The 15251-nt window shown below is 42.6% G+C and overlaps 1 protein-coding gene across 3 annotated transcripts in view; it reads right to left on the reverse strand.

The window, feature by feature from the left end:
* Positions 1-15251, reverse strand: part of ST6GAL2 (ST6 beta-galactoside alpha-2,6-sialyltransferase 2) — a 261514-nt gene that overhangs the window by 6758 nt on the left and 239505 nt on the right. For 2 of the 3 annotated variants that reach the window (XM_034758062.1, XM_034758064.1), the window contains 2 exons: positions 13089-13190; positions 11754-11928 (listed from right to left, as the gene is read on the reverse strand). In XM_034758062.1, the coding sequence (XP_034613953.1) occupies positions 11754-11928; positions 13089-13190 (277 nt within the window). Of the gene's footprint in view, positions 1-2385; positions 2795-11753; positions 11929-13088; positions 13191-15251 lie in introns of those variants that run through there. The other variant, XM_034758065.1, reaches the window with a different exon arrangement.

A 15251-nucleotide genomic window follows, 5' to 3' on the forward strand; every position in this document is an offset into this window, starting at 1 on the left:
TAACTCAGAAAAATGAGGCCCATAGGTGTTCACTTTTTTAAGAAGTCAGCATTAAAGAGATCTTAACAAGCTTATGTGAGAGAGAGTGAACAAAATCACATATATGTAATATGATAACCACATACATGTAATCTGATTATCACACACTCAGTATATGCCACTTTTTCCCCCACGCATCACAGTAGCAGCCACAGAACTAAGTTTAACAACATAACTATTTTGAATTAAACTATTTTGTTTAATAAAGTACATTCAGGTTTTATGAACATTGGGCATAATGAAAATACAGTTTTCTGCACATTAGTCTGCATATGTACACTGTGTGTTTGTCATTCTTTGACAAATTAAATTAAAAGTAACAGATTCTCAGGTGGATGCTACTGACTCCATCAAATTTAACAAACAAAAAGCAAGAATAGAAGCAATAGTAAATGCTGTAGCTACGCTATCATTGAGGTGTATCCCTAGAAATACTACAAAACACATGTATGTATGAAATTTACTTTTTGTTGGTGTTCAGGAATGCTGGATGCAGGAGTATTGGTTCATGTTTGTAATAGGGGGCCATATGATGCCACAGATATGCGCATGGATTGAAGGCAGTATGTTACCCACAGTTCTGTGGGTTTAACAGACTTTTTAAATAAAGAAAAGTGCTATGTTCATTTTCAAGAGAAGCTTATTTCATGACTGTTTGGTCAATCAAAGATGACAAATATTAACCACAAGAGAACACCACTTGAATTTACAGAAAATCAACACTAATTAAAGAATTTAAATGTCACCAAATGGCATTTGTGCCTAGACATAAGCAGTAATATACCTGTGTTTGATGTAGATTTTTGCATCGTGTAGTTTGATTAGAAATCAATGTTACTGTAAACACAAAAAGTTGCACCATTTATCAATAACTATAATGTATTCTGTAAATTCATAGATATGAAAATGCTAACCAATATTACCATGTGCTGTTAAGTGTTTCAAGGTCAAATGACATGCTGGAGTATTAAAGAAACCCACCACACAGAATGAAAAGTGACAGATAATGCTTGGAATGCTATTTGAAATGAGTTTATTTTCTTCTCTGCGTATACCAGGAAGCTGAAGCTTCTTAAATATTTGAGCATTTTCTACCTGCATGATAATATATCTGAAAAGGGTAACCATTACACCAGTCCAATTTTGTGTTTTAGCAATTAGTTACCAGATTACTAGCTAAGTCAAGGTAACAATAACACAGGCAAATGGTTTTAAAACAACTAATATGTTTAACGTAACGTTGTCACTGTTTGTTTTCAAGTTATGCAAACATTCTTTTTAAGCCCAGGTAGAGATCAGCAGCATTCTTCTTGTCAACATGCCATTTGAAATGGTTTTATATCCGTGTCCTGAATGAAAACAATTGATAATGTACCAGTGTTGTCATCTTGAGTTATGCATGCAAAGGAAGTTGAATATAGTGTTATCAAGAATCCTTAATGCCTACCTGTTGTTTTGAACTGTTACAGTGAACTGTAAATCCTGAAACAAGAATTTCTTTTTCAATAATAAAATATGTATTTAGTTACTGTTTATATTTTCTTAAAACCCAGCTCTCTTTGAATTTTGCTCTATCCTACCTCATTTCTCTTCTTACACCTACTCAGGGTAAAGTCCTACTAACTAGTAGCAGTGATACTGTTTAATAGGTGAAGCAGGTGTTCTTTAGCATATAGGTTACTATAAGCACTGACTTATTTTACTACTACCACCACAATGCAAATCAGGCAGATATGCAACTGTGTATGGCTCTGCACTCACAGCCATAAGAACCCATTCTGTGGATTTGGTATAGTTCCCATGTACCATGTCACATGTAGGTGTGACTATACATGCATGAAGGGTCATGAAAGGGTCTAGAAGCAAGAGAGGTATACTCCCCTTCTACGTACTCCAGATGTAGCCAGAGTGATCCAACACTCAATGTCATCTTGCCAGAAATTAACTGTGAAAGGCAGAATTCCTATTCACAGCAACAAAACACAATGTGTGCACAGATGAGCGACAGCGAGCCACTGTATTAAAGGGAAGAGGCCATTATAGCATTAGCCAATTAAATGTCACAGATCCAATGGCCAAGGCTGCTGGTGCAGATCCCTCAGGCACATGGTGACTAGCGCACACAAGTTGACACAAGAATCCCTTACCCTTGGCAGCTGCTGAAGAGAATGGTTGCCTCCATACAATGATACACTGCCAGCCAAAGGCACATCCTTTCCATGTTCTAAACTGGAAGCTGTCCCAACAACAATCTTTAGCACACCAGGGTGAGACCACAGAAAAGCAAATGCCTCTTGTAAAGTGGCTTAACACTCATATATATATATATATATATATCAGTGCTTCAATTAGTTAAAAAAGCAGTGGTATTCATTCCAAAGAAATGAAACAAACCATTTTTCTAAACAAGGTGGTGTGTTCTTACTTTGTCTGTACTTCCATTTGCTTATTCCTCTTTTATTATCTTTCCATTTACTCATTCCTCTTCTTCTCTCTCTCACTCTTTTTCATTCCTGCTGTTTTTTTCTCTCTAGTGATGCACCTTTGTCATGGTGTTGTGCTGTCTCAAGCCAAAACTGGTACCTCTGTCTGCTTGCATGTTGTTGTAGGTCTCACGCGCTATGTTCTCTCTCTCTCGCACTCTCTCTTTAGTGTTTCACTTTTCACTCAGAATAGCTTCATCTTTTGTGGTTCTTATAATGTACAGTATCCAATGAATGCAACTTTCATCCCAGTAATATGTCTCATGGCATGGCTGAAAATTAAAAGACACTACTGGAGTGGTGCTGAAATCGTGTTTTGTTATATTATCATGATTACAGACATGGTAATCTTTGTATGGATTTCTTTTAAATGTGTGCACTGCATGAAATGCATTATCATCGAGTCTGATGAGGACAATCCATAATGATGTGCTACCGAACATTGATGGATGAAGCGTGTGCCATTGTATAAATGCATAGAGTTTGTTAGTAAGCCCCAAAAAGCAGCATAAACTTTCTGAACATTGGGTGACTAATCTTGGAGCAGTCAGCGCAATGGGGAATCATACCTACTCTCAAGGCTGCAGGAGTGGAGCTGTTTCAGGCACAGGGAATCATGTGGGAGTTTCCTACAACAGGATGTATAGTTATTTTGGCCCAGAACCACAAAAGGACCTAGGCATTGTGATGTTCAGCACCTCAACACCTAACTTTTAGGTTTCTAGAGGGAACCCCCCCCCCCAGGAACAACATTGTGATTCACAAAGCCTGGGTTAGGCACCAAGGGTCCCTGTACAATGAATGGGGAGAGATAGGCACGATGAATGTGATCCACAAACCCAGCACCCGAGGTTGGCAGCTTCTTAAGCCACCCAATGGTAGATGAGGGTGTGTGTGCTAAGCCCTGCCACTCTCAGAGATAGATGCCAAGGTGTAGGCACCTATCTCAACTAGCGATCCAGGAACTGGGGGGAGACAGGTGCTCCTCTGCCTAACTTGCATGCAGGGTCCAATCCAGTAGGTGTGCTCAGGGACCTACTAGATCTCCTTCCTTCTGCCTCTCCCCGCCTCTGTTTTGGGCAGGAGAAGGAGGAGTTCCCTTATAACCTTAATCTCAATGGTTAGAGCATTCACACAGGATGTGGGAGACCCAGATTCGATTCCCCCTCGGGCATGAGACGAGATTGGAACTGCCATCTCTCAGGGAAGCGCCCGAACACCTGAGTTATGGAATAAATTGACAGAGGGCTCCCTCAGTGTCTCCTTTGGAAGCTGCTGCACTTTTAATTAAATAAATGAATAATTAAATATCAATTAGGCCAGAGAAAGAGAATGACTCTACAGCCTAATGGTCACCTGAGAGGTGCTGATCTCTCTTCAAATCCTTTCTCCTCTTCAGGCAGAAGGGGGACTTGAACTGTTGGTCCCACATCCCAGGTGAGTGTTCTAACCTCTGGGCTAAAAATTATAATAGAGCTCATCCTCCTCCCCAGTTCTGTGTAAATCTACTGGATCAGGCCTTGCAGGAGTGCCGCCGCCCTCCCCCCAGTTCATGGATTGCTCTGAGGGTTATGGGGGAGATAGATGCCCCGACACCTGGAGGGAGGCAGCATATACTCAGAGTTAGAAATACAGGTATCAAGGGAACTTTTACTGCGAACACTTAGGTACCAAGTGAGTTTAGGTGCCTAAAGAGTTCAGCAGCAGGCAAGCAGGAATTATATGGCTCGCAAAATAGGACATTAACACCTAAATACCTTTGTGGATCTGGGCTCTTCCTCAAAGCCATCTTTATGCTTTCTTCCTGGCCACCTCCCACAATTGATGCCTTCCCTGAACTGGCCCATAATGCCACTTTCCTTTCCTTCTTCCAATCTCTCCTTGAGAACCAGTGCTTAATGCTAACATACAACTCACTAGCTAATCAAAGAGAGGTTGGAAGACAGTTACATGTATACTTTTATAAACATTTTTTCTTTCTATTTTAATATAAGGTACAAAACATGAAGATTAAAATTGTAGATATGTATGCATCCCCTCCAGCTTACACTTAGTTTGTCAGCTGTGCAGGGCAGGAATTGTGCCTTCCTAAATGTTTGAACAGCACCAAGCTCAATCAGGCTCCGATTTCAGTTGGGGCCTCTGGAAACTGCCAAAATATAAATAATTCCACAAGCATCCACCCACACTGGGGTGGGACACTGAACTAAGGATGCAAAGTCAACCACTCCAAAGTTAGGAAATGCCAGAATTAAGGTTGCCTGTGCAATCTCGCCCCCCTCCCGCCCCCAACTTCTCCCCCTACACTCCCCTGTGCATATACATTAGAGAACAGTCTTTAATTATATGGTCACAAACTATTGTCACAAACTATTTTCCCCACAGGACGCCTGCCTTATTCAGTGTATAAGACAGAGCTGATCTGTGGATGAATCCGGGTTGTGTAGTGAAGTAAACTGTTGTCTGTAGGGCCCCTGGGCCTCATTTGTTGCAGAAGGTGAAAGGTGTGTATCACAGTTCCATGATAACTACACCTATATCTTCCCCCTCCCTCTTCATGGTCCACTCCTGGAGTGCTCAGTCAGGTCTCAGGTTGCCTGCCTTCATTTGTCACTGGGTAGGGACCCTTGTCCACTCTCTTCTGACTGGGAGTTTAAAGGCCGCACAAGTCCCTGCCATCCACTGTGATACGCCAGTCTGCGTAGAGGTCAGCACCTGTGATTTACTTTCTCTCTGAGGGCTATGAACAGCGTATTGGCAGCAGTTACAAGGTACCACACAGCTCTTTGTAAGCAAGCACATTTATTCTTAAGGTAAAAAGCTTTGCAGAGAAAACACAGAAAAACAATAAAAGTTCCTATACACATGATAACATCTCACCAGAGGTCACCCGTCAGTCTTACGCGGGGGCTCTAGCAGGGTAAAGTCTTTCCAGTCCTTCCTCAAGGGTTGGGGCCCCCTTGAACAGAAGGTCTTGTCTGTTTGCTGGATCAGAAAAAAGGCCTGAGTCTGTTTAAATTCAGTGTAAGCCAAAAGCCTTTTATTTGTTTTCCTAGTCTCCAGAAAGCCAGCCTGAACCAGTACACCTCTACCTCGATATAACGCGACCCGATATAATACAAATTCGGATATAATGTGGTAAAGCAGCGCTCCGGGGGGGCGGGGCTGCGCAGTCCGGTGGATCAAAGCAAGTTCGATATAATGCGGTTTCACCTATAACGCGGTAAGATTTTTTGGCTCCAGAAGACAGTGTTATATTGAGGTAGAGGTGTATATGCAAACTCCCCCAGGGAGTGGTGCCTCTGGAGGCATTTACAACCTGAGTGATTCATCATCATCCTCCACTGTTTAAGTACCTAGAAGAGATGTGATAACCTCCTGCATGGGAGTAGAACACAATCATACATACAATCTTTGGCCCACAGTGAGACAAATTCAATACAATAAAGATATGTCACAGCGTTCATAAGGCAAGGAGTGCAGAAGATAAAGGATGGTCTCATGGTTAAGGCAGTTGAACTCTGCCTAGAAGAACTGCATTCTATCCCCGCCTCTGCCACAGAGCTCTTATATGATGCTGGGCAAAATACTTACCCCAAACTTTTCACACATGGTCACTAAGTGTATATTCCTCATTTTACGAGTGCCTGACTTTAAACCCTTGGTCTGACCTGCAGAAGTGCTGAGCACTCCCGGCTGCAACCAAAGTCCATGGGAGCTGTGCTTTGAATATATAAGCTGCTATGAAATGCTAAATACTCTGAAAAATCAGGTCCTAGCTCTCTCAAATTGGACACCCAAATTTAGTTGATATTTCTTACCTTAATCTCTCCATGCCTCAGCTTGCCCGCTGTAAAATGAGGATAAACTCCCTCATCTCATAGGATTATAGTGAAAATAAATTCATTAATATTTGCAGAAGAGCACTCAGATACTGTAGCAATGAGTGCCACAGAAAAGGCTACATGAAAATTATTAGTTCTGTCTTCACAGCAGGGTCTGAACAATGTGCAATAAATAAGGCCCGGGGGTACACAGAATAAAAAGGATAAAACAAAATATTGGATAGCTGCTCATTTAGTGAGTACCCTCTATCTCAATGAGGCAAAGGGGTATGTAATTTCCTAATTTTTATTTAAAAAAAAAAAAAAAAAAAAAAGGAAAAAAAATCAGAAATTTCACCATGTAGCATTATATCCACACCCACATGCTCATCAGCAGAGTTGAAACCTTTAGATCCATCACACAGACCTCTGCCATTTGAATTCACAGAGTAAATGATAGCAATAGTAGGTTATTGTCATCTATATGGACCAGCACTAGAGCAGGATCGGCTACCTGCCAGTGAGTTTCACAGATATTTGCTGACAATACAGGAATCTTGGGTTCCATTACAGCCTCTGGAGGGGAGTGTTCACTAGCAGGCTCTGACTCTGTCCAGTCTCCTTCTGACTCATCCCCTCCAAACTGTGCCTGTCCTAGTCCTGCACTTATCCCAACACTGACTCCTCTTCCCAAACCCATTCTCCTCACTTACCCAATTCCAGTCTCAGCTATTCTAGCTTCTGATCCCAGTCCCAGTTTCACCCCTCTCCTGCCCCAGCAAATCCCTCTTCCCTCCCCCACTCCCCAAGCTCTCTCTCAGCCTCCAGCTAACTTCCCCCTGCCCCCACATTCCTTGTCCCCCAGGCTTCTCATCCAATCTCAATGTCTTCAACTCACTGAGCCCCTTGACCCAGTTTTTGTATAACCATCCCAGTTCTCCCCCTACACCCAGGCTCTTTTAAAAATCTGTCTCCTCTCCTCCCAGCCACTTCGTCGCCCATTGCCCTAGTCGACCCCTTAGCTCCAAATTCAATTTCAGTTTCTCCAATACTCCTTGTGTCCTTCCCTGGCTCCCAGACCTAGCCTCCTTACCCAGGGTCGAGCGGGGGGGGGGGGGAGTGAGTGAGGGGTAGGGGGGACAAGTGGGGCAATTTGCCCCAGGCCCCGGTCCCCACAGGGGCCCCCACGAGAATATAGTATTCTATAGTATTGCAACTGTTTTTTTTATGGAAGGGGCCCCCGAAATTGCTTTGCCCCAGGCCCCCTGAATCCTCTGGGTGGTCCTGTCCTTGCCCAGCCAGTCCCAGTCTCTACCCCCAGGCTCCTTTTCCCTACTCGCCAAGTCCTCCCCCACAATGCTCTAGGTCTGTTTTTTGTCCCACCTGCATTTGAATCAGATGGCTTCCTCCTCTACACCAGTGGTTCTCAAAACCGCCCTTTGTTCAGGGAAAGCCCCTGGCGGGCCGGGACGGTTTGTTTACCTGCTGCGTCTGCAGGTTCAGCTGATCACGGCTCCCACTGGCCGCGGTTCGCCGCTCCAGGCCAATGGGGGCTGCGGGAAGCAGCGCAGGCTGAGGGATGTGCTGGCCGCTACTTCCAGCAGCTCATTGGCCTGGAGCAACAAACCGCAGCCAGTGGGAGCTGCGATCGGCCGAACCTGCGGACGTGGCAGGTAAACAAACCGGTCCGGCCCACCGGGGCTTTCCCTGAACAAGCGGTGGACCAGCTTTGAGAACCACTGCTCTACACTGCCTGGGTGTCAGCGGGGGGGTCACTGAGAGCCCAAGAGATGCAAGCTTCTTGCTCTCCATTCCAGTGCCCAGCCACACCCTGCCCAGAGAAGCTAAAAGTAGCCATTTACAGTTAAAATCTGACTTCAGCCCAGTACCCCTGGGATGTGGCATGCACAGTCTGGTCAGCACTGGGAGCTGTGAGAGGCTTGAACACGCTCAGTGAGGACAGAATCTTTGGTGATATCAACTGTTAAGTTCTAGAAAGTATCTGCTGAGCATGTGCAAACTGTGATTTTTTTCAAAGGTTTATAACCTGGCCAAGTTTGGGCAGATTTTCATGAGGACAGTAAAGCCCTCACACAAAGGCCACTCCTCTGCCAAATTTCAAATCCCCGCTCCACAACGTGGGAGTGCTAGAGCATTTCCAAAGGAAAGGTCACCAGAATTTTTGTTTAATGTAAAAAAAAAGGAAAGTATTTTCTCCTGCCTTGTTGTCAGAAATAGCTGAACAGTTTTGGCTGAAGCTTTCCAAAACAATTAAGCCTGTCATGGAAAATTTCAGCCCAGATCGTTTAAATTTAGCAAAGTTATCAACATCTGAAAACAGAGCTTTATTATGGGAAGTGTTGGGCAACCTTAATACTAGGCGGTGGTACCAGGAAGGCTGCAGAACTCCTGAGGGCTCCATACCATGGATGTACTTTTACCCAGGTCTGGGCTCAGAGTATGCACCCTTTGCAATGTATGAAATATGGACAATACAGAGCAAGTTGTTATCTCACTAGTAATGTCACTAAAGATTTGCTACCCTGACTATTGTGCTAGGAAGGTTTTCAAGCACGGAGAGCTCAGCTGACAAAAGGGCCACTTAGCGACCTTAACAATATGTGGGTGGATCTATCCTTCTGTACAGTGTGGTCAGCGGGAATCTCTCTCTCTGCATTCCCAAACTATTTTCAGTTGTACGCCCCTTTCTCAGTATACAATAAGTAGCTGGAAACTTGATGAATCACCCGCAATGGGAGAATATCCAGAACATATGTGTTAAACAGGAGAGTGACATTCCCCCATTCCTTTGTTTAGTTGGGTACAGATTCTTATAACCATGTTAAGCAGTACTTTGCTCCAGAAGTAATCCCAAGGACTTCAATAGGACTACAATAAGTAACATACTACACAATGTGAGTATGGATGACAAAATCTGTCCCTTTAGGAGAATAGATAAGTGACAAGGGCTATGCATCTGTTTTAATTGTAGGGCTGCAAATCATGATTTAGAAAAAAGTCATTCTAATAAACTGATTTTATGCATGCTTATTTTGGTTCAAGTTGTAAGTGCAGACTTAGCATAAAAGGAAATAGGTCCCTCTACCTGTGGAAATTCATACGTGCATTTTAGGCTACTGTAAACAACAGGATCTTTCTTAATTTGATGTTTTCATGCTAATAATGAGATTGTGCTAAGATAGTATGGGCATTTAATAAATCATTTCCTAGATATCATCTTTAAAATAAGTTACTGTTATATTTTATGACAACTTTCATTTATCTAGTCCCTCTATTCAACCTGAATTATATTTGTTAGGGATATTCATCCCTAAATATGCTAATTTTTTAGATTAGCAAACAAACAAGCAGTACCATGCAATTTAGATTACATGGCTATCATACAGTCCCTCTCATTTGTGTCTGTCAGCTTCAGTTCCAAACAGGTATTTGCCACTTGAATTGCTGATAGATATCCAATCTGAACACTAACATGTCCCATAAAATTTCTGCCAAATTGAATTACATTATTTATGCATTATCCTATCATTTACGTCTACCTCTGACAATACAGTTGCTGTAATATGCTCTCTTTCAGTTTAAACTACATTACATGTGTGCTGTATAGATATATATTCAATATGCTCTTAAATGTGAAATATCGATTCTGACGAGCCTTCAAATGCACCTAACGCAATAGTAGCTAGATGCCAAATAAGGCAATTAAGGCTCACAGTCGGTTTGTCCAATTATCTATCTTAGCATTTTATACTGCTGTCCAGAATGCCCTCCGAGTAATAGCAACAGCAAAAGCAATGTCCCTAGTTAATTTCATGGAGTCTGGCGCATCTCCCTTTTTGAGGTAAAGATGATGGTGTGGGGTTTTTTTAAGGCTGATTTGTTTCCAAGTGCATTTCTGATTTGGGTTTTTTGGGGCTTTTGTTTTTTTGTGGAGGGAGGTTGGGGGGGGGGTGGAGTTTACAAGATGGAACTTTTTTAAAAGTATTTTCTGCTAGCCCTGTTCTCAGAAATAGCCTAACAGTTTTGGCTGAAGTTTTCCACAACAGTTTAGCCTGTCATGGAAAATGTCTCAGTGTTGTCTTTCTTACAGTGTCTTTTCAGAGAGGAAGTTTTTTCAGCATTTCTAAAGACATATTCTGGATTGACAACTGGACTTTTCCTCTTCACCATTCCCAGGTTCAGCAGCTGTTATTTATTTTATTTTATTTTATTAAAACGTTTTCATTATTCTAGGAAAGATTTTGCTGAACGGTGAGCTTTGAGCAATGCCCTGATATCATTCCCAGAATTCTTTGGCTCCAGCTTCCAAAAATCTAACGCTGGGAACTGGCAGCTTCAACATTCCTGATGAATACTGCTCTTCTGGTGGATCATGACTGGACGGTGATCTGATGCAGCTGGATCCTATCCCACTGAAAGCCTAAAAACTTTCACTAAGACCTTGAATTGGCTCTGGTGGCTTCCCACTGGATTCCAGAGGATGCAGAGCACTGGGGAGACACGGCTTTTCCTGCTTGATGTTCTAGCTCAAGTATCCAGTAATCTTTGTGAGTTACCTTGGTATTTTCTGACTGTGATAAACACATGGACCACTATGGTTAGATCCTCATCTGAGGGAGGAAGGATAAAGTCTCAAACCAGAGGTGGAAGGCAGCCCTTGTTGCACTGTTGCTACCTGTGTATCCACTAGTAGAGATCAATCCAGTAAGATCTTTGGACTTCATAATGCATTGCTCACATGTATCCCTACATGTTAGTGATAAGCATCTACCAGGCATCGACAGTCACACAACAGGAAATGTGACCTCCAGGCCAAGTCATCCCTTCTTCAGGGAAATATTATGGAAGGGCCAAGAAACTGAGTTGGAATTCTGTCTCTACTACTGTAAAGGGAGGGTGACATGTACTAGCTGCTCTGAGGCTGGAATAGTACTATGCAGCCCTGCCTGGGCAGGAAGACTCCTCCTCCCCTGTCGGTTGTGGAAGCAGCATGCGGCTTGACTGGTTGGTTAAAGATTTTAAAACTTTACAACGGACAGTAATAGCACAACAGCCATTTCATTGTATCTATAACATGTGGTGGATTTTAGCGGTAAGTAAAAGTAATAGTTTTGTTTCATACAAACTCCCCATATATCTCACTGCAAAAGTCCATGCACTTGAGCATTTCGTAAACTATTGATTTAAGGGTCAAGAATCCATAACATTCATGGTAAGTCACTCTGTTATTTTATACTATGTTTCCCATGCTGTGTATTTTAAATGGTCATTGTCACTACACTAGCACAATAAATAATGCATGAAAATAGGCCTGATTATGAGGAGTGTATCTGTTTAACCATTATTTAGATAACATGTCTTTTAGGGCATTGCTAGATACACCTACCAATGAAACCTGATGAAGGTGGGTTGGGCTGTATCTTCTCTTTAGTGTTCTCCTGAATGATGTCCCAGAGCTGCCATATAAACTTGGGATGGAGAATGTAAAATGGCTGGTTTGGATTCCTCCTGCGATGCTGCACGTAAGGTGTGAACAGGTTATAGTCTGGCTTCTTATACCACTAGGGGGTGGAGGGAAAACAACCAAAAGTGAGAAACGGATCAGTCCTAGGGTGCTGCTCAATACACATTAAACAGTATATAAAATACAACACCAGCAGCTCTGTGTTGGCACTGAAGTACGAAAGCATAGGCAGCAAGCCAGCGTGGGTTCTGGACATTTTCTTAGTGAGCCAGTCCCGAACTTGGGCTGCTCTGTTCCCTCCTACATGCATGTGCTCCCAATATGCAATTCACTCCAGTGCACAGAACCAACACAAGGCCTATGCACCATTCACAGACCCACGTTATAATTAATTAGGGGTTAAATAGGCTTAGTGCAGGACATTGGCACTGGGGTGAATTTCATTCCAAAACACCACCAGCTGCAGCAGCTCCTGGAGGAGGCAGAAAGCGCTCTGTCAGCTGCACTAAAGGGGTGTCACCCGATGAAACAGGCACTCTTATCTCCAGCTGCAGAGTGCTCAGCTCTATTGCTTCCCTGGGCTCCCACTGCGAATAGCCTCCTTTTCTACAGAGCCTCTCCAAGTGACTGCAAGATGGATTTTTTTGAGGGTGGGTGATGGTGACTGCAAACAAAGGGGTTTGGGGGAGGAGGGCACCAGCAAATTAATTTGGAAGCCTGGGGACTTGTGAATAAATATATATGGTGGTGTGCTTGAGGGTCAGTGGATTTGGAAGAGACTAGGGGAGAGTATTATGTATTTTTATTTAAGTGTAGGATTTTTGTGGTGGGACATAGGGGAAAATGGAAAATATGGATGTGATTATCTACCTTTGCTCATGCCCCTCCACAAAAATCCAGCACTTTCCCTACCTGCCCCACACAGCAATGTCTCCCATATTTATTATCTAACTCTCATTTTTAAATACACAAAACAATAAGACCTCCCCCCAACTCCCTACCAATCCATCTGCCCTCAGTATCTCTTAAAATAAGTAGTCTGCTCAGGTAGAAGTGAGGGCCATTCAAAAGACTTTGCCCAGTGAATATATATCTCCATATGGAAATGGTGTGCTGTACTTGCAAGTACCACATTAAAATCTTGAGATCATTGAACTGCCTGGTAGCTATGGGCTGTAGAAGCAAACTATTCATTGCAGGTAACTTTGTCCACCGTTTTCAGCTGGTTGGGAGGAAATGAGCAAACTGAGGACTTACCACATTCAGATTTGCAGAGTAAGGAGCAGGATCCCAGGCCACTAAAATAACATCTTTATATAATGAGCTGTCAATGAAGTGATGGTTTGGATTGGTGAGAATCTGCAAACAAACACACACACACCCAAACACACACAAATGTTTTCAATGAAACCGGAGCAACGTGAATCCTCTCTCTATAAAAGAGCATGCAAAAGAATAGCACTAGTAATGCAAATGTGTACCAGAGTAAAGTCCAGGAACTCTATGAACACCAAGCATTTTGAAACATGGCACATCAGTGGCAACACAGATACACATCCATGCTTTTGTTGGATGCTCAACAAGCCAACAAAAATAGTGGGGGAGTGGGAAAAAGGGGGGTTATCATCAACCTTTTCTTGTTAAGGCTCAATGCAAGGGTTTTTTTAAACACGTAAAAAGACCTGAGCCCAATGGAAGTACAAAAAGAATAATCAACTTCCCCAAGGGCTTCTCATCCCCCTCCACAGCGTCAGATGCTCCTAGTTATCTGGTGGCCCTGTGGACACACATAGCATCTGTACAGCTGGTGTGTGTCCAGAAAATAGTCAGGAGTTCCTCTCTGAAGTAAAAGCTTCCCTCAGCCACTTGTGTTACTTGAACCTTCAGTGAACTTTTATCAATTTTACATGTTAAGAGTTTAACCATAAGCAGCACTCATGCTTGTGTGAAGATTCAGTTCACTGAACTACAACTGTGTCCACAGTAGATCACCAGTAAGGAACATGTTATGGGTCCACCCAGAAGCCCACCAGTTGTGTGTGGACACAGCTATGTATTTTGGAAATTTAAAATTAAAATATTACTAGCCCAAACTGCACATCGGAACCTTTTCTTGGGGAGCCAGCGACTTTCACAGGAGGGCTGTGACACCAGGATCCTACTTTGGTGTTCTGTTGTTTTTAGCTTAAATAAAAGAGATCCCTCAGTGAAAGTAGTTCCAAAACGGAAAATTCAACCCTTCAGAGTAAAAGACCCATCTGCTTCGATAGGAGCAAAATAATTCCATTTTTGCAATAGCAGAAATACAACTCAGAACCACTGCTGTCAATTGCCCTTCTGTTTCTCTCCAATATATCTTCTCCCTAATCCTTCTGTGGCTTTCCTTTCATTCCTCCTGGCCCATCCTTTCCCTGAGCTGCTATTCCTTTGGCTCCTAACCAGATCTTGCTGATCCCTGGGTCATCCAAACCCAGGGAGGATTGGGAAGAATGACTTCAACAGTGATTAAAAACAGCATTAATTTGGCTCTAGCTGTTTTATTAATCTGCATTCCAGAGAAATGAATTCAAAACTAATTGGCATTTCCTTTTAGATTTCAATGAGCCATATTTCCTTGAGAAAAATAATTTTGTTGCCATAGCAGTATTTTCCCTACCACAAACTTTGAGCTTAAGTGACTTTTCATCAGCTTTCTACAACACCAGAAGAAGCAGTCCAAACCACCACAGTATCCCTAACCTCCCATTTCTGTGGGTAGTGTTTTTTTAAAATAATGTGAGCTCCTGTCTTCAGAGTATAAGCTTGTTAAGGCAGAGATCATGTCTTCTTTTAACTTTGCTCAGCACCTATCACATTGGGGGCACTGCCAAAAACAAATAGTTAAGAAAAGGAAAAATTTAACAATAATGCTACTAAACTGAGTTATGCAAGGTCTGCTATGACACAATTTTGAAAATGCAATAATAATTAGAATTTATATAGCATGTTTTACGTTCAAAACACTGTAAGGGCATTAACTAATTAAATCCTCACAATCCCCAGATGGGGAAACTGAAAGGAGAAAATTAAGTGGTTTGTCCAAGGTAGGGTGACCAGATGTCCCGATTTTATAGGGACAGTCCAGATATTTGGGGCTTTCTCTTACATAGGTGCCTATTACCCCCCACCCTCTGTCCTGATTTTTCACACTTGCTATCTGGTCACCCTAGTCCAAGGCCAGAGCTTAGGAAATCAGTTTTAGAAAACTGAAAAAAATACTTCAACCACAAGATGTCACTACAGCTCAACAAACATTAACATCTGCGGAAGAAAACTTTTTTTCTGGTTAGTTGAGGAAGTTCAGCTCAGACACATCGTCTAGTTTTCACTGAGGTTTCTGTATCTTGTATACATTTCCAACTGGACTTACAAAGAGGTGGA

Source organism: Trachemys scripta, chromosome 1 (assembly GCF_013100865.1).
Source record: "Trachemys scripta elegans isolate TJP31775 chromosome 1, CAS_Tse_1.0, whole genome shotgun sequence".
Lineage (NCBI taxonomy): Eukaryota > Metazoa > Chordata > Testudines > Emydidae > Trachemys > Trachemys scripta.